This window comes from Biomphalaria glabrata, chromosome 2, assembly GCF_947242115.1.
Source record: "Biomphalaria glabrata chromosome 2, xgBioGlab47.1, whole genome shotgun sequence".
NCBI classification, from domain to species: domain Eukaryota; kingdom Metazoa; phylum Mollusca; class Gastropoda; family Planorbidae; genus Biomphalaria; species Biomphalaria glabrata.
The window spans coordinates 51,710,373-51,734,872 of record NC_074712.1 but is presented as its reverse complement, the minus strand read 5'-3'; the positions used below and the strand labels follow the sequence as shown (position 1 = coordinate 51,734,872).

Here is a 24,500-nt window from a genome sequence, read left to right as displayed (position 1 = left end):
GGAGTGTTTGGAGCCAGTTCTACAAGTCCAGGAGTCTAGGATTTTTATCATTTTAGTTATCAGTATAAAGAACTGCAGATGCATTTTGGCTGAGCGGTAGAGTGCTTGTCTTCTGAACTGGCGTCCTGTGATTATTAATTTTGAGATCTTCGGGCACCTCTGAGTCCACCCAGCTCTAATGGGTACCTGATATTAGTTGGGGAAAATAAAGGCGGTTTCTCATTGTGCTGGTTGCATGATACCCTCATTAACTGTGGGCCATAGAAACAGATGATCTTTACATCATCTGCCATATAGATCTCAAGGTCTTAAAAGTAAAAATTTACTTTTTTAACTTTACTTTAGGTTCCTGTATTTAGAGTGACCTTATTGTTTTAATATCTAATAGGATTTATGTAACAAAAATGAAAAAGGGTGAGTCACACATGATGTTATCTAATTTCAGTACTATTAAAATCTTTATTTCGATATGATTAATCTTTAAAAATATAAATACTAAAATATGTTCCTGTTTTCTAAAATACTCTGTTTCTTAGTGACAAAATTGGAGGGTAACTATTGAAAAAGAAAAATCATATTCATCATCTAGAATGCACCTTCCAAAAACTATACAATCATTTTACAACACCATTGATTTATTGATCAAAGCACAGGACAAATACGAGGCGGCGCGCTGTGGCTGAGTGGTGAAGTGTCATTATTGTTGTTTTTTTCCGTTATGCCCGAATATAATGGATTTCATTTTTAGACACTCTATAAAAATCTCAGAAACATGCACTTTTAGACTGATTTGATTTCAGTTTTCTAGTTTAAACATTTTTAGAATGCAATGAATAGTCAAGATCAACCTCCAGCCTAGCTAATGGGGCTAGAGTTGGAATCCCGACTTGAGCTGAGTTCGAATCCCGACTTGAGCTGAGTTCTCTTTCCTAATTGGTCCACAAAAAAAAAAAAGATTGGACTAAGCATGCGTGTTTTAAAGCTGTGGTCATCATGGGGCCCATTGTGATCCTGTCCTGCATTTCCACGTTTGTAAGATGCTATTGACAATAGAATCTTTCTGTAGCATTCATTTCAAGTCTATGGCTAGGATTTTCTTTCCTAGTTCTGCATAGTCCTGGATTCGCACACCCCAATTGACTGTTGCCCTGACCAAGGCGCGTTTCTTTCTGATTTTTGTGCTGAGAGTTGTCTCTGAGTTTGTAAATGCTTTTTCTAACGTCTCAGTAGGGCCTATAACCTCGACTGCCTTACAATGAAGCTTGAGTCTCTATGAGTTGACTTCTTCGATCTTCACAAATCAATGTTGTGGTTTCCATTACGAGAGCCTACAAAATATTTTTTTTTGTTGGTTTTACAATTTGAAATTTTATTTATTTAGTGTTACGTTAGATTACGTAGATAGGCCTACACTAACTCGTAGTCACGATGATGCAGAACCGTTAAATAACTCCTGAATATAGCTTTGCACGTGCGTCTTCAACTTCCTAAGCCCTCGACTCGAATCAGCGTTCGATCACAAAAGTGTAGTGAGACTTGAACTCGACATTAACATTTACAATTTACGCAACAAATTGAAAACTAGAAATAGGACATTATAAGTGTCACTGTGGGAAACAATAACTATGAACAGGACAATGACTATTGAGAGAGGTACAGAGGTGGGAGCTAAGAGTGTTGTCTTGTTAGAACTGTTCAAATGGTCGAGACCTCATTTTAAAGAAGTTTAATTTATTGACAGGGTCGCGTTTTGTAATCATACGCTTGGCTTTTGAGGTAGCGTAGTTACTCAAGTAGCTTATGAAAGGCTGTAAAACACAAAAACACTTGCAAGGGTTCATATTTATGACTGTTTATAAAGTGTTTTGCAAGAACTTTCATGTTGCTCCCTTTTCAAGTGTTTCGCTTCACTCTTTTGATTATATCAAATCATTTCAAAATCATGTAATAAAATATTCTATTCCAACTAATTATGGACGCCATTGATCAATTTTTTCTTCAAATTGAGATTTTCTACATCGTCTTAGTCTACCTAGATGTAGAAATAATAACAATAATAACAGTAATTATAATAACAATGTCAATATATGCATGACGCGTAGGACGTAATCATCTTCTTTTTTGAAGTAACGTCTGTATTATATAAGATAATTCAGAAGATGGAGGATAACTAGACGAACCCAGTTGCGACCTGCCAATGTTGTCCACATCTGGTGCAGAGTACGCCGTTCAATTAGGTCTAGATCTGAACCCACATTAGCATGCTTGCACTCACGTTTTCCATGCATTATCAAAACTCAAATTACTTTGAGGGCAGGTAAAAATAGATGTGCATCATATGGCAGTCAATTTGTGGGCCGGATAGTATGGTCATGCCAGGGCCGATTTTGACAGCCAGTCCGCACCTGGGTTAGAGGTAGAGTTAGAGTTATGTTTAATGCTAGTTACGTTTGGTGTGGGGTTTTTTTTTACAATACCTCTATTCAAGTCACAAATTCATGGAAGTTGGAGGGTAGAACCTGGACACGGATCTAATAAAAACGTCTCTAGCAATTTTCTTAGAAATATGACAGTTGATGTAGATCGCTGAGAAAAGAATGACTAGCTCGTTGGCCACACGGGGGAAACTCTAGTTTGATCGTTATAAATTTTGAAAGTAAAAAAAAATAAAAAAATTGGCTGTAAAAAAAGCATGGCGTAGTGTACAGATAATTTTCTATGACAATATCACTCAGATTCACATCTAGTTCAGTGATTAAAAATCAGGAAAATTAAACTTTAAAAACGCTATTCATGTTGAAGCAATTGATGCCCCTAGGCCCTAGACCAGTGAAAGATGTTTTGTAAACATCTTAGTAGCATTTGGTAGAGTCGCGGTCCAGGCTAAGGAATGTTGCTCTGTCAATTCATTACAATGCTGACCTAGACTGAATTCATTGCAGCTTGTTCAAGTCTTCATTTTTCTTAGTTGTGCGTCTGTGTGCGCACTTTTCTAACCGACATTTCTTTTATTTTCAACGTTTCAGCATAAGCAGGAAACTAACAAGAACATTGTTACATCTTCCTTCCGATAACTTTGAAATGTCGTCACATTTTCCATAGATAGCCTAACCGTGGTCAATCTATTTACAATGCTTATATCTTAGGTTATCTTATATGGTACAGACGTTGCTTCAAAAAAAGAAGATGATTAGCCTACCTCTTACGCGTCATGCATTCAGTCATGCATATTAACCAATGACTTAAATTCTGCCAAGACACTGGTTTTCCTGGCTAGCTCATACAACCCATTCCATTAATTAGTGATAATTAATTAATCTTGTTTGATAGAAAAAGAAAATTAAATCTTTATCGGCTGGCTGTAAATGTGAAGTTCTTTCTCTTATTTAATCTTTGTGTTTTTTTGTTTTTGTTTAAATTCTTTTTATATTTTGCTTGTTTGAAATATGAAATGAAGAAGATCTCCCATAACTTTGTAATAACATTTGGTGGAGTGCTTACTTGCACTGACTTACTACAACAGTAAACAGAATAATTAGTATGCAATAAAATTAAAATTAGCAACAATGCTTGATTTTAACTCTAGTATATAGAGAGGTTTAAATTTCTTTTGTTCGGTAGTGTATTAAATTAGCATTTGTACCTCACGATATTCAAATAGGGGGGAAAAAAAAAGAACATCTGTCTATTGAAAGTGTGTATGTTGATTTCGTCTACGTAATCAATGAAGAAATATGTTTTTGGTTAGTGCAACATGTTACCACAAACAATAAAAGCGTACTTATGAATGACACATACACACCGGTACCCAAAAGCTGTGCATCGATTAGAGCAAAAAAAATATAATTAAATAAGCAGCTTTGAAGAGCGTGACAGTGAGTGTGTAAATCAGGTCACAATATTTAGTGCAACTTGAAATCTACCTTAACATCAGAGTTGTCTTCTGTTTCAAATGTCCTGATAAACGAACATAATTATGTAAATCTGTTGCGTTCTGTAAATCTCAAAAGGTCTCATTCATCAATAGAAGGCACTTTTAAGATTGATTTACAATGTTAGGTATTACAAAAGTCTTGCCAGATTTCTTAGGCCATGTTGGTTATTTCAAAATTCCTCACAAAATTATTAAGGCTGAAAAATAGCATCATGCTACGGTTATCTGGCAATCTAAATTTCTGAATTAAATTAAGCTGCCCCAAAATTTCAGACTAATTGCTTTTGAGTCTGTTTTGGGAAACCTCCTCATGGTTTAATGTTAGAAAAAAAAAAGACTTTTTTTTTAATTTGTCAAGGCCCCATACGACGACAGCAGTTTGGGTTGTGTGATTTGTTTATCTAAAATGCTAGTCATACGTGAGACACAACAGATGTCTCTCTCTCTCTCTCTCTCTCTCTCTCTCTTCTCTTGTACATAAGCGTTTCAAGTATAGACCCCACGCTGTCGAAAGCGCATGATACTATTAAATACTCGTGTGCTTTGTATTGACACGAACCAGAAATTGTAGATGTGTAGCCGAACAATATGAAAGATAAATAAACGTATACATAGAGCAGGGGCGCTACTTATTATGCTATTTACTGTCTCCAGCTCACGCAAAGTAAATCCGCCCCTGCACAGAGCAGATTTTCTTATTAATGACTGCGGTTTGTAGCAATGCTGTAAACTGGTGTTGCACGTTGACCTTTTAACCCGAGACATTCAGCGATGTCACTCCTCTTCAGTATAGTATGAATGGGTGAACATTGCTGATGAACAGATAATAGATTATCTTAGGACATGATTCCGATTGGCGGTCTCTATTCTTCAGCAGTTTGGCTTTAGAACTGTAGCTACACATCAAAGTGTCCACGATCTGAGTGTGGAGCAAGTTGATTTGGGATGTCTTTCAACACGATGGATTTCACATCTCATCCATTGGTAAAGTAAAAAACTTGTTTCCTTTGCGCTTGTGTGATTTATTATTCAAATCTTAACCTGTTCGATTTTTGCTGTTTCAATTCTTTTTGCTTCTAACGAAGTCCATGCACGTGACGTTCTATTACAAGGCTGAAAGTCGTCTGATCAAACCCGTTAGTCCTTCACCTTCGCCCATCCCTTACTCTGTTGGGGCATCACACAAGATCTGTTGACCTTCTTTCTCCATTGCTCTCTGTCTTTTGCCTTGGATAGAATCTTTGTCAATGATAAGTCTGTCCATTCTTGTCATGTTGTCCTCCTATCGCTTTCTCTTTCTGTCTTTTCTTCTTTTCCCCAATACTGTTCCCTGAGTGAATGTTTTTTTTTTTCTGTCTGAGTTCTATGATACATATAGAGGTCTCACTTCGATTATGTAATATTGATATCCAACAAGTTGAAGCGATTCATTTTCACATGAAGAGATTTGTCTGCATTATTCGCTATGTATAGTTGTACTCTATATAGATTAATGTTTGAACCTGTGAAAGCAGGTCTCTGTGTAGTAATCTCAACTTTCAACAATGTTAATGTTTAAAATATTTTTAGTTATCTTAAGAATGTTTATCTGGAATGAGTGTCCACGTGGAGGCTGCTTGTTGCTGATGATCTTACTGCAGCAGTATGGGATTTCATGTCTTTAAAAAACAAAAAGAAAACATTCAGATTGTCAAACCAGGCAGAGGTGTTCAAACTTAAAATACTATGAGCTCTTGTAGTCCATGAAACAGTGCCACTGACACAACATTGTTGACAACTTTGTACCCCTCCCCCTCCCCCTAACCGCTGATTTCATTAGTTTTATCTTTTATGGAAGAATCTGAGAAGGTTATCCCCCTTTATTTAAAGAAAAAAAAAAACGAACTCCTCCCACTTTGCCTCTTCTATATCCCTCCCTTACCTGCAATACTCAGTGCTTCGGTACCGTGAAAAACAAAAGTTTCGACTTATTAATTTTATGCACAAATTGTAAGACAAATTTCCTTACGGATAATAAAGATTATTATTATTATTATTAAAGTCAGACTTTCAATATACCTGTTATTGATTTGTAGTGTGCTGCGCTATCCTTCAAGAAACTCTGTAATTAATTGCTAACTCTTAATTGCAGTAGAAAAACAATCGCTTCCAGGTTTTGAAAATAGTTTTCATTGACTTTAATTTCTCCCCCACTATTTTAAAATCATTTCTGTACAAGCCACACGTTGACACACACGTTGACACACACGTTGACACACACGTTGACAGAGTGTAGCTCGATGAAACACTGAACAGTAACACAATTAAAACAAGTTGTTGTTTTTGTTATGAGTTTAAAATGTCAGTAGTTATACGTGTTTCAATCTAGTTTGTCATCAATGACTTTAACGTTTTTTTAAATTATGTACTTAAGCCAACATGCATATAAGAATAAATACAATATACAATATTGGTGTTAATGAAAATGCAATTTTAGCGGCCCCCCGAAAGGGAAAAGACGGTATTTAACTATTAGTTTAAGACTAAGACTAAGACTGCTTTATTGATCCTTATGGAAATTTGTTGTGATTACAAGGACTCTTTTCTCATATAAGACAACACGACAGAAAAATACACATAAATACAACAGTAGTATAACATAAAGAGTTGATTCAGCGACTACACACAGGCATCTTGGTGCTTTCCATGTTCCCTGATCAACGATCTTTACGTGTTTTTTTTTAAATACATGCAGTCTAAATAGTAGACAATTTAAAAACATTCACATTTACGTAATAGATTCGAATCTTCACACCATTGTCATACGTAATCGATGTGCGGGACCTTTCCATTGTGAAAGTACTGATCGAGCAATGAAAAAAAAATAGATGTTATATTTTTGTTTTAAATTGGTTACGTTTCCAATAACAATGTAGTTATAGCTTAGCATCAGAATCTCTTCTAGGCTAGTTTATTGGTCTTGCTACTTGTTAGCTGATTCACGCTTCTAGAGTGTCTACTAGTGTAAAGACGTAGCTCATACTGGTTTGGAAACCAATTCAATGAGGCGAATCCCTTGTGAATTAAAGCCTTACTAGGCCCTCGAGGTGTTGCAGTGATGGAACGCTGTCGTTCTGTAACAGAAGAAGACCAAAATTCATGATAATAAATCTGTTTAACCTGGTTTAACCCTGCTCTGCTTATATCACTTATAAGTCTGTTTAACCTGGTTTAACCCTGCTCTGCTTATATCACTTATAAGTCTGTTTAACCTGGTTTAACCCTGCTCTGCTTATATCACTTATAAGTCTGTTTAACCTGGTTTAACCCTGCTCTGCTTATATCACTTATAAGTCTGTTTAACCTGGTTTAACCCTGCTCTGCTTATATCGTTATTTTTTCCTGTTTTGCTCATACAAAGGACAGTCGAGTCTTCGCTTTTTCCCCCGCTTTTTTTCCCCCCGGAAACAGGTTCAGAACTTTGCGCGGTACAGATAGGTCTAGAAAAGAAAGTTTTTACAAATCAAACAAAAATATAACATTAAAATGCTATTTAACTTTAGTTAGGCCAATATTAGAGCATGCGTCCTCTGTTTGGGATTCCTCAAGTCAAGAAAACATAAAGAAACTAGAATACAAAATAGAGCAGTGAGATTTATAACAAACGAGTATTCCAATTTGATTAGAGTAACACCATTAGTAAAATCACTAAACTAAGGCATTGGTAACATAGTAGCGCCTAGTCAAACATTGTGCTTACATTTCACTTTTCGATATGAGCAGACAACTGTGCTCTAGAGAGTTAGAGACTGGTCTTCACACATTACCTCCCCTCCTCACTTTTCTCCATGCACTCGGTATCAAATTGTTAACTGTCACCCAGCAGACGTGACTTATAGTCCAACTTCCACTCAATGGCTTATTATCCTCGGCCCGCTGTATTAAGTTATCGGAAATTTATGACCAAATTATCTCTTCCACAATCCGTGGGCAGTGATGAACGGACTCTTGTCTTCAAAGTTATAGGAACTAGTCTCCGGGATTGTATGCTCAGTGCAGATCCTCATCTGTTGATTTAAAAACAACATCAAGTTTCAAAAACACATTGAATGTTTTGCTAAATACTGGTAATAGGTGACATTGTGAAGTCTGTTTTGTTTAGCTTTGAGACTAATCACTTTACTTCAAATCCCACAATCACCACCTGCTGTGAAACGTTATATTTAGAATGGAATAATAATTAGTAGAAACAAATCTGTCGATATATATACAAAGATTGAATAATCCGAATATATTTTCCCTTCAATTTCAATAAATATTGTAATAATGTGTAAGTAATTCAATAGAAAGACATCTTTCGATTTTCCAGTAAGCGCGTTCTTAGACAGTAAGCCTATTTGCACTGTATATTCTTAGACAGTAAGCCTATTCGCACTGTATATTCTTAGACAGTAAGCCTATTTGCACTGTATATTCTTAGACAGTAAGCCTATTTGCACTGTATATTCTTAGACAGTAAGCCTATTTGCACTGTATATTCTTAGACAGTAAGCCTATTTGCACTGTATATTCTTAGACAGTAAGCCTATTTGCACTAGGGGTGCACCGGATAGTACTTTTTGATATCCGGCCGGAGCCGGATATAACCGGATAGTACAATTAGATATTCGGCCGGAGCCGGAGACGGAGCCGGATACCTACATGACTCAAACAGCTCGTTTTACTGAAGTTTTTGCAAATCTTCTATATAACATACCTATATTCATATTATTTTGTTATTTACTTTCTTACTTTAAACTCTATCACTGATTGATAAATTAAAATGAACAGCATTTTTTTTTACAGATATGCTTATCATAGACTAATCTTTGTAACATGAGATGGCGTGTGCGTATGTATTGTAAAGTAGAATGTGGGATAACTCATGCAGAATATATAAAAATATATGTAACTAATGTAAATCTTTCAAAGGTAAAGTTCACTCTTGGTTTTATAATAAACGATGTTTGGTGCATATTCATAATGGCTCTATTTTTAAGCACATTATTTTGTTTTCATATAAACATTAATACATTCTATAACAGACAGTAATGGAACTAGGTCCACTTTATGCATATTAAATTATGTACTTTTTACTATCCGGTTTACTATCCGGTAGTGATATCCGACCGGAGCCGAATAGCACCGGATAGTAAAAAATGCCGGATATTCGGCAGAAGCCGGAGCCGGAGGGACTATCCGGTGCACCCCTAATTTGCACTGTATATTCTTAGACAGTTAGCCTATTTGCACTGTATATTCTTAGACAGTTAGCCTATTTGCACTGTATATTCTTAGACAGTAAGCCTATTTGCACTGTATATTCTTAGACAGTAAGCCTATTTGCACTGTATATTCTTAGACAGTAAGCCTATTTGCACTGTATATTCTTAGACAGTAAGCCTATTTGCACTGTATATTCTTAGACAGTTAGCCTATTTGCACTGTATATTCTTAGACAGTTAGCCTATTTGCACTGTATATTCTTAGACAGCAAGCCTATTGGCACTGTATATTCTTAGACAGTAAGCCTATTTGCACTGTATATTCTTAGACAGAAAGCCTATTTGCACTGTATATTCTTAGACAGTAAGCCTATTTGCACTGTATATTCTTAGACAGTAAGCCTATTTGCACTGTATATTCTTAGACAGTTAGCCTATTTGCACTGTATATTCTTAGACAGTTAGCCTATTTGCACTGTATATTCTTAGACAGCAAGCCTATTGGCACTGTATATTCTTAGACAGTAAGCCTATTTGCACTGTATATTCTTAGACAGAAAGCCTATTTGCACTGTATATTCTTAGACAGTAAGCCTATTTGCACTGTATATTCTTAGACAGTAAGCCTATTTGCACTGTATATTCTTAGACAGTAAGCCTATTTGCACTGTATATTCTTAGACAGTAAGCCTATTTGCACTGTATATTCTTAGACAGTAAGCCTATTTGCACTGTATATTCTTAGACAGTTAGCCTATTTGCACTGTATATTCTTAGACAGTAAGCCTATTTGCACTGTATATTCTTAGATAGTAAGCCTATTTGCACTGTATTACGTTTTTTCGATTTATCGTTACAACGTTCAGATGGTTTGAATGAAAAAGTCTGACATCAGGATTATGTCCACAAACAATCGAAGATCTTGAAACGACTGAAAGTCTCGAGTCTCTTATAAAGGCACATTCCTCGTTCCTTACGCTAGGACAAAGTTGTACAAATGCTCCTTCTTCCCTAGTGCTATTAGAGCATATAATGGGTTGCCTGAGCTAGCCATTAAAACTAGTGACTTAGGAGAATTTAGGTTATTGCTTAATATGCATGACTAAGAGCATGACGCGTAGGACGTAATTATCTTCTTAGCCAGTACTACATGAAGATTTGGATTTGAGTTCTTGACTGGGGTTCTTGTGTTAGCCAGCACTACATGAAGATTTGGATTTGAGTTCTTGACTGGGGTTCTTGTGTTAGCCAGTACTACATGAAGATTTGGACTTGAGTTCTTGACTGGGGTTCTTGTGTTAGCCAGCACTACATGAAGATTTGGATTTGAGTTTTTGACTGGGGTTCTTGTGTTAGCCAGCACTACATGAAGATTTGGATTTGAGTTCTTGACTGGGGTTCTTGTGTTAGCCAGCACTACATGAAGATTTGGATTTGAGTTCTTGACTGGGGTTCTTGTGTTAGCCAGCACTACATGAAGATTTGGATTTGAGTTCTTGACTGGGGTTCTTGTGTTAGCCAGCACTACATGAAGATTTGGATTTGAGTTCTTGACTGGGGTTCTTGTGTTAGCCAGCACTACATGAAGATTTGGATTTGAGTTCTTGACTGGGGTTCTTGTGTTAGCCAGTACTACATGAATGACCTTCGTTGTGTGAGTAATTGAAAAGCTGTTTCACGTTGTGATGGACACATATCATCCTCGTTAATTGTTGACCTCAGAAACACGAATTAAACATTATATTATTAGAGAGTTTAGTTCTATAAGTTGAACTGAACTACTTTGTAATTACATGTATATTTAAAACATGAAATAGGTTAGGTGAATTCTGAGCTGCATAAAAGAGAAAACTCTTATTGAACTTAGCCTTAGACCACATTTTTTTTACTAAGTCTGTCTCTGAGGTATTCTGCAAAACGCTGGTGTGTATAAAGTTGTCATGGCTTGGAGACCTCATTGCGTCATAAAACTGACTTTGCTGACTATGCCTGGATGTGTTAATAATACAACAGATCTACATAAATTATGTAACATGATGGAGTGGGTAACATCTGGATGCAGGGTTGCTTAGCATAGGTTTCGTTGTGTGGATTTTTATTCGTTCTGTCTTTATGCATACAAACCGCTACTTAATGGCCTATCTATTCTATCTTTTGATTTGGGGGGGGGGGGGGTCTCCTTATCTTACCAAAACAATGTGTTACACTGTTTGACTACTGTCTAGGACAACGGTTCTCAACCTTTTATGCTCGGCGACCCCTTTTTTACAATCCCCCACTCCTCCGCGACCCCCGCACACACACACATACAGCAAGAGAAGAATAGACAATAACAATCCTTATTTTCGATGGTCTTAGGCGACCCCTGGCAAATCGTCAATCGACCCCCGAAGGGGTCGCGACCCACAGGTTGAGAACCCCTGGTCTAGGATAATGCACAAGATGGCGCGCACCTTCTGTATTTTTTTTTTAGATGGCGGCGTGCAGTTCTAACACTAGTTTCACAAACGTTCGTCATTATTTACGTTGAACCAATGGTTAGATCTAATTCTAATAGTGTTTAGTTCTTCGATCAATAGCTAATTTTAAAAAAAAAATCTTCACACGTGTGTACATGTTATGGAGTGTGTGTGTGTGTTTCCTTGGTGACTGTGGGAAGAGGTCTGCGATTGGTTGTGAATGATACAAGATAAACAGCATTGTAGTATGGTTGTAGTCAGCGGTCTTGTATAGGAGAGACGACCCCAGAAAGCCTGACTGAAATAATGTGTTATTGTAGTGAGTTGGATTTTGTTCAGAAAACCATTTTATATTATTACTAAAGTCCTACTACATTGATTTCATTTTGTCACAAGTTAAATTTGTTCATATTGTAATAAAAGATATTTAGTTTTGTTCACCAAAGAAGTGATTCAAGTTATTTCAAGTTTTAGATCTAATACGCCTACAGCGGTTTAGTTGTCTACCAGCAGTTTGGTGCTACAAGTCAACGACCTTCCACAACAGTACTCGACTATCTCCTTTCCATTTTTATTTCCAAAATTAAAATGGCAGTTTCTTTTGGTTTGAAGATTAAGAAAGAGTGCGTGGCTGTTTCATATAAAACCCATCAGTCGCTTTTAAATTCAACACTTGAATAATTTTTTTTAGTTGAGTTAGAGCTGGCCAATACAGTTTAAATTATTATCTTTGTAAATTATTCACTTTTCAATTGTTTCACAATTTCTTCCGCTCCTTCTAAAATATCTGCCTGTTCATCCAATAGAATGTACTAATCGGAGACAAAGGGGGTAGACCCATTTGGCGCCTTTCTCTTGTATATGTATAGCTGTAATTCAGACAGTGAGCAACCCCTAGAGTCACCCCAAAGCTGAGTGGTGTGATTTTACCAAGCGGAGTTTCAAACACAAACATTCGTATCCCGACAGTACATAGGAGATACAAATAATGCCTTGATTGATATAATAAAACAACACTTTGCCAATTAAATTTTTATTAGAAGATAATTAAAGAATGTTGTTATTGTTTGACATTGTGCACATGTGTTTACAATGGTGTTATTGTTTGACATTTTGCACATGTGTTTAGAATGGTGTTATTGTTTGACATTTTGCACATGTGTTTAGAATGGTGCTATTGTTTTTTGCACATGTGTTTAGAATGGTGTTATTGTTTGACATTTTGCACATGTGTTTAGAATGGTGTTATTGTTTGACATTTTGCACATGTGTTTAGAATGGTGCTATTGTTTTTTGCACATGTGTTTAGAATGGTGTTATTGTTTGACATTATGCACATGTGTTTGTCAATAATGTATTTATACGTTGTTTTTCCATGTATTCATTACCTTTGAATTCAACAGTCGATCATCTCTGTACCGGTAACGAAATCAACTTTTAACATTTAAAACATTGATACAGACCTTTCTGAACTATATCGCCATATAATGTATATAAGAAAAACAAGAAAAAAAAAATAAAAAAAAAACTTAGCTTATACGAAGTGTATCAATTAGTTTGGATCAGTCATGTCATTAAATTTGTAATAGATCTAGAGTAATAACAATAAATCAGTGCGATTACTAATATTTTTACCAATTGTTATTGTTTAGCGTACCGGTATTTCATGCTTTTAGCTTTTTCAATGCTCTATGATCCTATCACTTATCTGGACCAGTTGGGATTATTTATTTTTTGGGGGGGGGGGGGGGGAGGAAAGAAAGGGATATCTGGGTGAGTTGGTAATTGGTATTTAAAAGCATTTACGAAAAGAAAAGAACGACCTGACTTTGAGCTCGTGGCTCACGCCTCCTCGGGCCGTCGTGCCGACCACTCTTCTAGTGAGGTACTTATGACTTTAAAGGGGACTAATTCAGCTTATACCAACATTTCAGTCAAGTGCAATTTCATTTCCTTGTTCGAGATACCAAACAAAAAAATTAATTACCAAAAGTTAATTTACTAATTATTTGTTTTATCGATTTTTGTATTGTCAGGTAAAAAAAAAAATTGTTCAAAATTTTAGCTTGATCCGAGATTGTATGTCGTAGACATAATGAGTACACATTTGTTACAGACATAATGAGTACACATTTGTTACAGACATACAATGAGTTGGTAGAAGCTTTGTGAAAAGAACAATATCGATTGCTATCATCTCCCAGTCTCTACACACACACGCACACACCAACTTTAACTGTTGGATTTTTTTAAAACTTCCATTCTGAAGAGTTCGAGCAGACAAACTCATGACGAGGGTTGCAAGTTCACAATGCCCTTTAATTCCTTTAATTCAAATCTCCTGCGCTAGATCCATCCTTCCTTTTATAGGACATTTTTCAACTACTAAATTTGCATTCCTGTCCACACCTATATAGACACAACATAGACCTCACAAAGATAGATATTGAATTCAATAGAAACCGTTACAGATCGCGAGTTATTTTTTTCTTTCAATTGTTAACGAAGACTTTTCTTTGTTCTTCAAAACTTTGATTAGGCGACTTTTTATATTTGTTCTGTGACCTCAGAGTTTACAAATATAATTGTAATTATTGTGTAACTATTTTAACCTGTCATTGTTTGACTTCTGCCAACAAGCTTGCATCTATCCGATTTATCTCTTATCAATTATTTGTATTCATTTTTTTTTTGTAAATCCCTTAATTACATCGTGGAAATGAAATTATCTGTAGAGGAGAATTAGATCTCTAGATAAGATAGATCTCTTGATTACATAGGACAAAGTCACGCTTTGTTAGTTCATTATCTGCTTAGAAAAATTATAAAAAATTCAGATGCTTTAGACAAGAATCTTGGTTTCTTCTCGCTTGGATAAAAGAGTTCATCAGTTCTGTTCTACCCTAACTAGACACCTATTTCATGTACTGGTTGTTCTCGTTTTTTTTTAAATACCTATTTCTATGTTGATACACATTTGATTGATCTAGTGAGTCTTATCTTATAAATAATACAGACGTTACTTCAAAAAAAAGAAGACGATTACGTCCTACGCATGTTCTTAGGTCAATCTAGTCATGCATGTTAACCAATCACTTAAACTCTGCCCAATCATTGGTTTTCCTGGCTGACTCAGGCAGCCCATAACATGCTATAATAGCACTAGGGAAGAAGCAACAAGCTCTGGGGAAGAAGGATTTGTCGACATCTCATATACATTTTTATGTCTTTTATTTTGATGGGCGAAAATTGTATCAAGATTTCATATTTCTTTCTTGTCATATAGAGTAAAATATTTCTAAAAAAAAAGATATTCTACACACGTTTTGGTAAAAATATCTAATTATTTTTTATGGAGGGATGTTTCAACTGAATTGTGCACATCCTACGGTCCGCATCCATATCCGAGCCCTCGAAAGTTTTGCTACTTTAATAAAGCCTCCAAGGCCCACATAGGTTGATAACCTCTAAAGTAGTTCCCTGGTCGTTTCACTATCGAATGATAGGTTGGTAACCTTTTAAGTAGTTCCCTGGTCGTTTCATTATCGAATTATAAGTTAGTAACCTCTTAAGTAGTTCCCTGGTCGTTTCATTGTCGAATGATAGCTTGGTGACCTCTAAAGTAGTTCCCTGGTCGTTTCACTATCGAATGATAGGTGGGTAACCTTTTAAGTAGTTCCCTGGTCGTTTTATTATCGAATTATAAGTTAGTAACCTCTTAAGTAGTTCCCTGGTCGTTTCACTATCAAATGATAGGTTGGTGACCTCTAAAGTAGTTCTCTGGTAGTTTCACTATCAAATGATAGGTTGGTGACCTCTAAAGTAGTTCCCTGGTCGTTTCACTATCAAATGATAGGTTGCTAACCTCTGAAGTAGTTCCCAGGTCGTTCCACGAGCAAATTATACTAGAAAACAAAGCAGTTCATGTTAACATTTAGAATCAAAAGGGAATTATAAGTTGTTGTTTTTTTGTTTTATTTTTTTTACGTTTGAGGCAGCTTGATGTATTTGTAAAGTTTCTTTACTTTTCTTATTACTTGTACATGAACATGAATGTCAGTCTCTTTGCAAACGATTTAAATCTTTTACAGTATACCCGCTTTTGAATAGACTAGAAAAAGACGTATTGATGAAACTCTTCAGCTGCATACCACAGACACAATAATACATGTATGATATATATATATTATTAACATTTTTTGGTTTAGAAAAGGTTCTACTAGATTTACAGATAAGAGATTAGTTTCATTAGTCTTAGCGACTTACCTAAAAAAAATTAATGAACTGGTTTGGCCACCAAGTAAGAATGCCATGCAATCAACCCGCCCTGAAGAGCAAACATCGGCCGAGACTCAGACTGGAGACATGCTTTAAAACTCGATGAAGTGAAAGTAAAACTAGAACAAGAAAGTGAAATGTTTCCTAGGACAGCAAAGTTTTAACAACAGACAATCTGGCAAGTGTTTTGTATTGGCGAGCTAACAGTATTTAATAGAATCGGGAAAATGGTGTACACATTTCAACAAGGTTAATGAAAGATTTCGTGAATTGCTGTTGAATGACTTAAATAAACTTGTAGACACGATTGTTGATTGTCCTTTCTTGTTTTGCTCATGTATATTTTTGAATTATCACTTTCCTCCCGACCACCTAAAGGTATTCCGTTACTTGAACGCCCTCCCGTGTTCTGAGTCTGACCATTTTCTCTTTAGAACAGGACAGGCTGCCATCACCAATTAAAATCCAAGTTGACAAAGGGCTTCCTTATGCGGAGTCTGTCGTCTGCTTGAAAGAGAAGAGAGAGAGAGAGTGCAGTCAATAGGCTCAACAAAGTTCCACAGATTTTGTTGTATACATTTTCACTTGTGATCTTTTGTTGTTATAATGCGCGACTTTTGGATAAGTCACTAGTGCAGTTTTGTGGGCTAATTCTACAGACTAGCAGTTTTGTGGGCTAATTCTACAGACTAGCAGTTTTGTGGGCTAATTCTACAGACTAGCAGTTTTGTGGGCTAATTCTACAGACTAGCAGTTTTGTGGGCTAATTCTACAGACTAGCAGTTTTGTGGGCTAATTCTACAGACTAGAAGTTTTGTGGGCTAATTCTACAGACTAGCAGTTTTGTGGGCTAATTCTACAGACTAGAAGTTTTGTGGGCTAATTCTACAGACTAGCAGTTTTGTCGGCTAACTCTACAGACAAGCAGTTTTGTGGGCTAACTCTACAGACAAGCAGTTTTGTCGGCTAACTCTACAGACTAGCAGTTTTGTCGGCTAATTCTACAGTCTAGCAGTTTTGTGGGCTAACTCTACAGACTAGCAGTTTTGTGGGCTAACTCTACAGTCTAGCTAGAAATAAATGACTATTGGTCGTGTTTTGGAAACACTAAGTTTTTTGTTTTCTTTTGGGAGAAAAACAACAACATATTTAAGGGTTTAAGGCTGAGATTAAATTAACCTATGAAATTCATGTCAACTTTTTCTTGAGTCCTTGTTTTCTATCGGACGAAATGACCAAGAAAAGTAAAGGAAATCGAACCATTCCGGAATTGTTAATATTAAATGTCCTTCAGGCTGAAACGGCCCTGATCTCCTGGAATGTGAGTTACATTTTGTGTTTGTTTTATATAGTCTACTAACTAGTGACATTTTCTGTTGTTTCAGTAGCAGTGCTTATTAGTGGGAAAAGTGCGGATGTTTTTAGACCTTAGCATTAACTCGGCCAATACACATTCACTTTCAAAACTATTTTACTCCCCCCCCCCCTCAAAGGGCATTGAAATGGTAAGTTGATACATGTTGACCTCATTTAATGATGTCCAGATACGCTTTGAAGCTCTAAGATGTTGGCAAGAAGTAAATACAAAGAAGATAAGTACATACAATGCAAAACTATAAACTTTATTTTTAATATGAAATATTTCCTTATTTGGAAAGGCTTTAGAAGTGTAAACTATCTATAGGTTGGTATAAATAGGTTGGTAGTGTATATGTTGGTAGTGTATATGGATAATTGGACGACGGGCTAATAAAATACAATATGTAATACACTCATTAATGTCCTTGAAATATATTTAATTAGGGTAAATGTAGGATCTACCTCCACTACTATTAAGAAATTAAATTTATCTACACAGATGCCAAGCCTATGTTTTTAATTTGTAGCAAATTTTATTTTTCATAAAACACTGCAAAAGATGATCCACTTGTTCTTGATGGCATGTTTAGTAAGATAGTCAATCGTTTCTTTGATATTTATTGTATCTCTTTACGTGCAACTAACTTTGCGAGTGATTTACAACTTTCTCCTTTGTCAACATGTTGTTTTGTTCTCTTTGTTCCGACACAGTTTTCTGCTTTGTTTTATACCTACTGACATTGGTTAGGTTCAAGGCCGGAAAGGTAACATTCCAGCAGAACTTAAACTTGAAACATTGAAAAGTGTATATTTATATATATATATAAAACATTTCGCACCTGAGTCTTGAAGTAATGACCTTCGTGCAGGTCTTTGTTTCAAGGCCGAGTTGCCTGAAATTCATTTGTTTTGACTGCTTGTTGCTTTATTAGTTGACCTAAGTTCAGTTATTTTCCACCATACAGCAGGAAGAGAAAGTCAAAATGATGAAATGAAAAGACACATTTTGTTCCTTATTCTCTGGTCAACAAAATAATTCTCTGCCAAAACAAAAGTCAAACTGCCGACCAACTTGTAGATGAAAATAAAATATATTTTGTATCGAATGTTTGTTTGGTCTCTTGTATTAGACCAACAATGTATAATTGTTTGCCAGCCTGGTCTCTTGTATTAGACCAACAATGTATAATTGTTTGCCAGCCTGGTCTCTTGTATTAGACCAACAATGTATAATTGTTTGCCAGCCTGGTCTCTTGTGTTAGACCAACAATGTATAATTGTTTGCCAGCCTGGTCTCTTGTATTAGACCAACAATGTATAATTGTTTGCCAGCCTGGTCTCTTGTATTAGACCAACAATGTATAATTGTTTGCCAGCCTGGTCTCTTGTATTAGACCAACAATGTATAATTGTTTGCCAGCCTGGTCTCTTGTATTAGACCAACAATGTATAATTGTTTGCCAGCCTGGTCTCTTGTATTAGACCAACAATGTATAATTGTTTGCCAGCCTGGTCTCTTGTATTAGACCAACAATGTATAATTGTTTGCCAGCCTGGTCTCTTGTATTAGACCAACAATGTATAATTGTTTGCCAGCCTGGTCTCTTGTATTAGACCAACAATGTATAATTGTTTGCCAGCCTGGTCTCTTGTATTAGACCAACAATGTATAATTGTTTGCCAGCCTGGTCTCTTGTATTAGACCAACAATGTATAATTGTTTGCCAGCCTGGTCTCTTGTATTAGACCAACAATGTATAATTGTTTGCCAGCCTGGTCTCTTGTATTAGACCAACAATGTATAATTGTTTGCCAGCCTGGTCTCTTGTATTAGACCAACAATGTATAATTGTTTGCCAGCCTGGTCTCTTGTATTAGACCAACAATGTATAATTGTTTGCCAGCCTGGTCTCTTGTATTAGACCAACAATGTATAATTGTTTGCCAGCCTGGTCTCTTGTATTAGACCAACAATGTATAATTGTTTGCCAGCCTGGTCTCTTGTATTAGACCAACAATGTATAATTGTTTGCCAGCCTGGTCTCTTGTATTAGACCAACAATGTATAATTGTTTGCCAGCCTGGTCTCTTGTATTAGACCAACAATGTATAATTGTTTGCCAGCCTGGTCTCTTGTATTAGACCAACAATGTATAATTGTTTGCCAGCCTGGTCTCTTGTATTAGACCAACAATGTATAATTGTTTGCCAGCCTGGTCTCTTGTATTAGACCAACAATGTATAATTGTTTGCCAGCCTGGTCTCTTGTATTAGACCAACAATGTATAATTGTTTGCCAGCCTGGTCTCTCTTTTTTTTTTAATGTTAATCAATCTCTGTGTGAGGAAACTCGGGCTTGGGATCCAATATCTGACTTCATGTATTCTTAGTAATATTTAAATTATCAAAAGTTCGAAGTATCTTGATCACAAATACAGAAGCTTTAAGTAAAGGCTTCGGAGGTTCAAATCCTCTCTTGCGAAAGCCTTGGACAATAAAACCCTGCTGTTTTTCTTAGTGCATGTCATCATACAGGTCGAGAGTTTGTGATTTCCCAGAACTGTCGAGACGGAGATCAGCAAGTCTGGGACAGTCAAAAGGATTATGAGACACGGATTCCTCTTCCTCCCCGCTGTGGGGGAACTTAGTGGATTAAACCCTACCTAGGAGTTGACCCTTGATAATCCAATTGACTTAATGACCCCCGTGTGTCACTCCGTAATCATGGTCACACACTTCGTTTCACGTCTACAACAATGGCTTCGTCAAGCATTATGACTCTGTTATCAACATTAACAAACTTCATGTTTCAGAGAAATTGTCCACTAATGCTACTTCTTTTTTAAAATAAATTTTATTTAATATTTTTGTAGTTGCATCAATATATAATAGATATCTTATCTTAAACAAAACATAGTAACGAAGACTTTTGAGGGCGCAGTCGTTGAATGTGCCACAAGATGTGCTTCACCGGAGCCAAAAGTTTGGATGTATATTGTACATTCTCCCCAGAATAATTGGTTACATTAACATTGGTATACTCAACTCTGAGTTACTCGTTCTGACTGTCTTTAACCTCATCTTCACAGGGGGCGAGGACAAGGGTTACTTAGTGATAATGTCGACATTTCGTGGCCTATTTGTTTTATATAGTTCATGATCATTTTCACTTGTTCATTGTAATTAACCCACAAGCGCAACTCATCATCGCAAATATAGGAGCATAAGCGAGTACTCAGAATGAGATCAGTTTTTAATGTTTATCACAAGGAATCAAGATCTCACATCTCTGAACACACATAAATTCAAAACTGTTCATAGCTCATGGTTCATTGTTGTACTTGAAATTATCTGATCACTGTCAAAGTCAAAAGTTTAGAAACACACTCTTACAAATGTACAAGACGAAGTGACTTTAAAAGTTCCTGTCATGTATTGCCAGTTGAGCTCTACTTTAAGCAGTTTCCCAGGTATTAGCTAGACATTGTTTTCTGAAATGTCACTTGTTGCTGTCTGGCTATGTGACTGAAGCTTGTGTTCGAATCTTACAAGCAGAGGTGCATTTATATAATAAACACAACCTTAAGCAAACCAGTAGGTTAAGTCTGTTCTGCCGATAATTCTTCCCCCTTGAAAACCCGGGACAACCAATCTCCACTAACAAGGTATTTTGATATATAATCTTCGCTATCGGCTATTTATTGGCAAATAAATAAATGCAATATATATTACAAATATTGTTCAAAATGAATTGCAAATGCATGCGCATACCTAATGCAAAAGTAATTGAAAAAAAAAGTCTGCTTTCAGTTTGTACGTTTAGAAGGTTATTTCAATGTATTCTTATTTTATACTTCTACTAGCATTGTACACCGGCTAGGCCCGTTCATTTGTTCCCCATGCTTTAGAGTGTTTATTAATAATCGGGTCATATATGAACAACCCCCCTAACATACTTTCTCCCCCCTGAATTCTAGTATCTTTTATTAGAACAGCCTGGTTTCTTTCTCTTTCCTTCTCTCTCCTTCTTTTCTCTCTCTCTCTCTCTCTCTCTCTCCCTCTCACTACTTTCTCTCACTCTCTATGGAACCTCCTTTTTCAACCTGCACTTCGAAATTTCTAAAAAATTGACTTTTGACTTGATTTGTATCGACACACACACACACACACGCTTTGGTCCATGAATTGTAAAATCACTTGACTTATCCACACCCGCTCACCCGACCACAACACAAATGTTAGACCTACTTACCATCTCTGACTTTTCTTCGGCTTCTCAATTCCTTATCCAATAGTTTCATATACTCTTTGTTGCTTTTCGACCGGAACATCGCAAACATTTCTTTAGACAACCAATTTCAGGCCTAGATAGGAAAAAAAAAGGGTTTTCCAAAGTTCCCAGTTGAATTTCCGCTCCCCCCCCCCCACTACATTTCACACTTTATTTTGGCCCTTTTTGTATTACAATGACAACCCTTAGCATTTTATTGCATTCTCCAATTGATCGACCTTTCAATTAACACTTTTCAGTTTGTTTTTTTTGTTGTTTTTTTGCATCCTTTAATCATAAGGCAAGCCATGTACAGTATTCGATATCGCAAATATTTGTTTCAGGCCTAGAGGGGAAAATGCATTTCCCAAGGCACCAATTGAATGTTCTCTCCTCGTCCCCCACGCTACATTTATGTAGGCTTTGTTTCCTCTATATAACAGGAAATATCAATTTTGTTTTATAAATTGTAATTGTTTATTTGTCTGTGAATAATCCTTTCCATTCACTCTAACAATTCTGTGAGTTCTAAATTGTAGATCTATGACTAGAGGAAAAGACTGCTAGTCCTATCTACATACGCATACGCGCACAATCATTGTATTGCTATTTAAGCTTTATATCAAGAATGCGGCCTTATGGGGAGTAAAATAAAATACTAATGTTGAATAAAAAAGTTTAATTTTGTTTTATGGCGAATTGCTGCATTCAGGTTACAAATAGGTCAAAACCGCGTCTTAGGGAGCAGCTAAGAGGTGAAACGAATCTGTGTACGAAATTTCATGTGAATCTTCTTATTATCTTCTTATAAAATACAGACGTTACTTCAAAAAAGAAGATGATTACGTCCTACGCGTCATGCATTTAATCCGTTTGTTAGTTTAAGAGAGCTCTTGTTACATAAATCAGTCAGTGAGTGTTGTTATTGCGCCTATAACAGATTCACCTTAATAAATAATACAAACCATGGTTGGAACAGACAGATCAAAATCTAGAAAAAAAAAATCATCAAATTTTTTTTCTTCCACAAGGTTCATAACAATTATGTGGTAATTAATGCTGTCAGTGTCTGCTATTGTTGTTAGTTGCCATGACGACGTAATTAGATTTCTTTCTTTACAACGTCATTCCTTTCTTAGCACAAGTTCGAACTTGTTATTGTACGGCTTAATGAAATGTTAGTGCAGACTGATCATTAAAGCCTGGACATCAACAGATATAGTGTTATCTGAACCAGAAATGTGTCTGATAAAAGAAGAATTGGGTAAGAATAGGCGCATAGATACTTTCAATTGTTTCGTAAAAATTATTGATGTAGGACATAGGGCGTTATTGTTTTACTTTTATAGGTGGGAAAAAAATGAAGTCAAAGCCACCTGAACATCCCACCTTTGCAGTCCCTACATACCATGTAACCTTATATTCTATTCTGTTGTCCTGGTCTACATTCAGACACCCTCAAATGGTTTGGTTGCAAATGGTGAACCCCCTTGGACTACGCGAGATGAGAATGTAGAAGTTGAGGTTGGTGGACAGTCCAGTACATCTAAACAAGTTCAAGCAAAGGTCAAAAAATGTTGTCGCGAGACATTCACAGTTCAGAATGTTCTTAGCAAATTTCCCATTGTCAAGTGGCTACCAAAATACAGGTACGTGACATGTTTTTGTTACAGGCAATAGTTTTCTTATGATCCCTTAGCCAAACCTCTGTATTGTATTTGTTTATTAACATTCCAGTTCTTGTATCAGTGTCATGGGAAAGTGTTTCCGTTCTCTTACAGGCTTTTGTTAATAAAAATAAATGATAGAGAATGTCTCCTCTGTTTCGAGAGACAATTTAGACTTGAAAGGATCCTTACCTATTGGATATAGGGGACCCTTTTGGATGCAGATATTATATGCCAGTGCTAAGTATTTCTGATGATTCCCTGATGTGGATTCTTCTTTTTTGAGTCCAAGCCGAATCTTGAGGCCAATTTTCAGTAGGCTGACTTTGTTATAGCTCCTACATTACAATGTTTCTGTTTTGATGCCGCTTTTGCTCTCAGCAATGGACATGCTAGTATCACATGCTAGTATCACATGCTAGTATCACAATTGTGTACAAATATGTTGCCTTCTATAATATGTTTCTATTTTAAAGGTTAAAGTTCCTCCTTCAGACCATGCAGTCTATAGGGCAGATGATGTTAAGGTCATCTGTTTCTTTGGCCAACAGATAACAAGCAGGTTGTCATGTGGCCAGCACAATGACCGACCACCTTTACTTTTCCCCATCTTAAGTAAGGTACTCATTGGATTTGGGTGGACTCATGGACACCCTAAAAAACTCTAAGTTCAGACTCCCAGTCTTTACCGAGATTTGAACCCAGTATCCCGGAAGTCAAGCGCTTAACCACCTCAGCCACCTACAATAGTGCAGTTCACATAACAATACATAATAAGAGGCTAACAAATGTTATGATGGCACACAATATATATTCATAACACAGTTTCTCTTAAACATTACATCAGAATGTTTGTAAAATATCTTTTTCAATGTTCCTTCAAAAGATAGCTACCATCCTAGCTCAAACCTCTCACAGGGTGACAGGCAGTGGCAGTGTGTAGGGTTGGAATCCAGGACCCTTACTGAGTGCATACTGCTTGACCTGGCGGCAACCATCCACTATTCTTTTAAAAACATGTTATAAAACATTCTATTAGTTCTATATATGAGTTGTGGTAGTTAGCTATTAGTCTACAACGCCTGTGTTGTGAGCACTCTCCTTTATGGCAGTGAAAGCTGGTCAACATACATGTACCAAGAGCACAGATTGAATACTTTCTACTTGCGCTGTCTGAGACGCATAATGGGCATCTCTTGGAGGGACCATGTCTCCAATCAGGAAGTTTTAAGATTGGCCAATATAAACAGCATGTATGCTCTCCTGACACAAAGAAGATTACGCTGGCTC

General features: G+C 36.4%; 1 protein-coding gene across 8 annotated transcripts in view; it reads left to right on the top strand.

Annotated features, from left to right (window-relative positions):
• The window catches only part of LOC106055100 (sodium-independent sulfate anion transporter-like), a 47,929-nt gene that overhangs the window by 2,390 nt on the left and 21,039 nt on the right, over positions 1–24,500 (top strand). For 5 of the 8 annotated variants that reach the window (XM_056021289.1, XM_056021287.1, XM_056021288.1 and 2 more), the window contains exon 3: positions 22,996–23,192. In XM_056021289.1, the coding sequence (XP_055877264.1) occupies positions 22,996–23,192 (197 nt within the window). Of the gene's footprint in view, positions 1–4,811; positions 4,919–17,055; positions 17,236–22,995; positions 23,193–24,500 lie in introns of those variants that run through there. The other 3 variants (XM_056021293.1, XM_056021292.1, XM_056021286.1) reach the window with 3 other exon arrangements.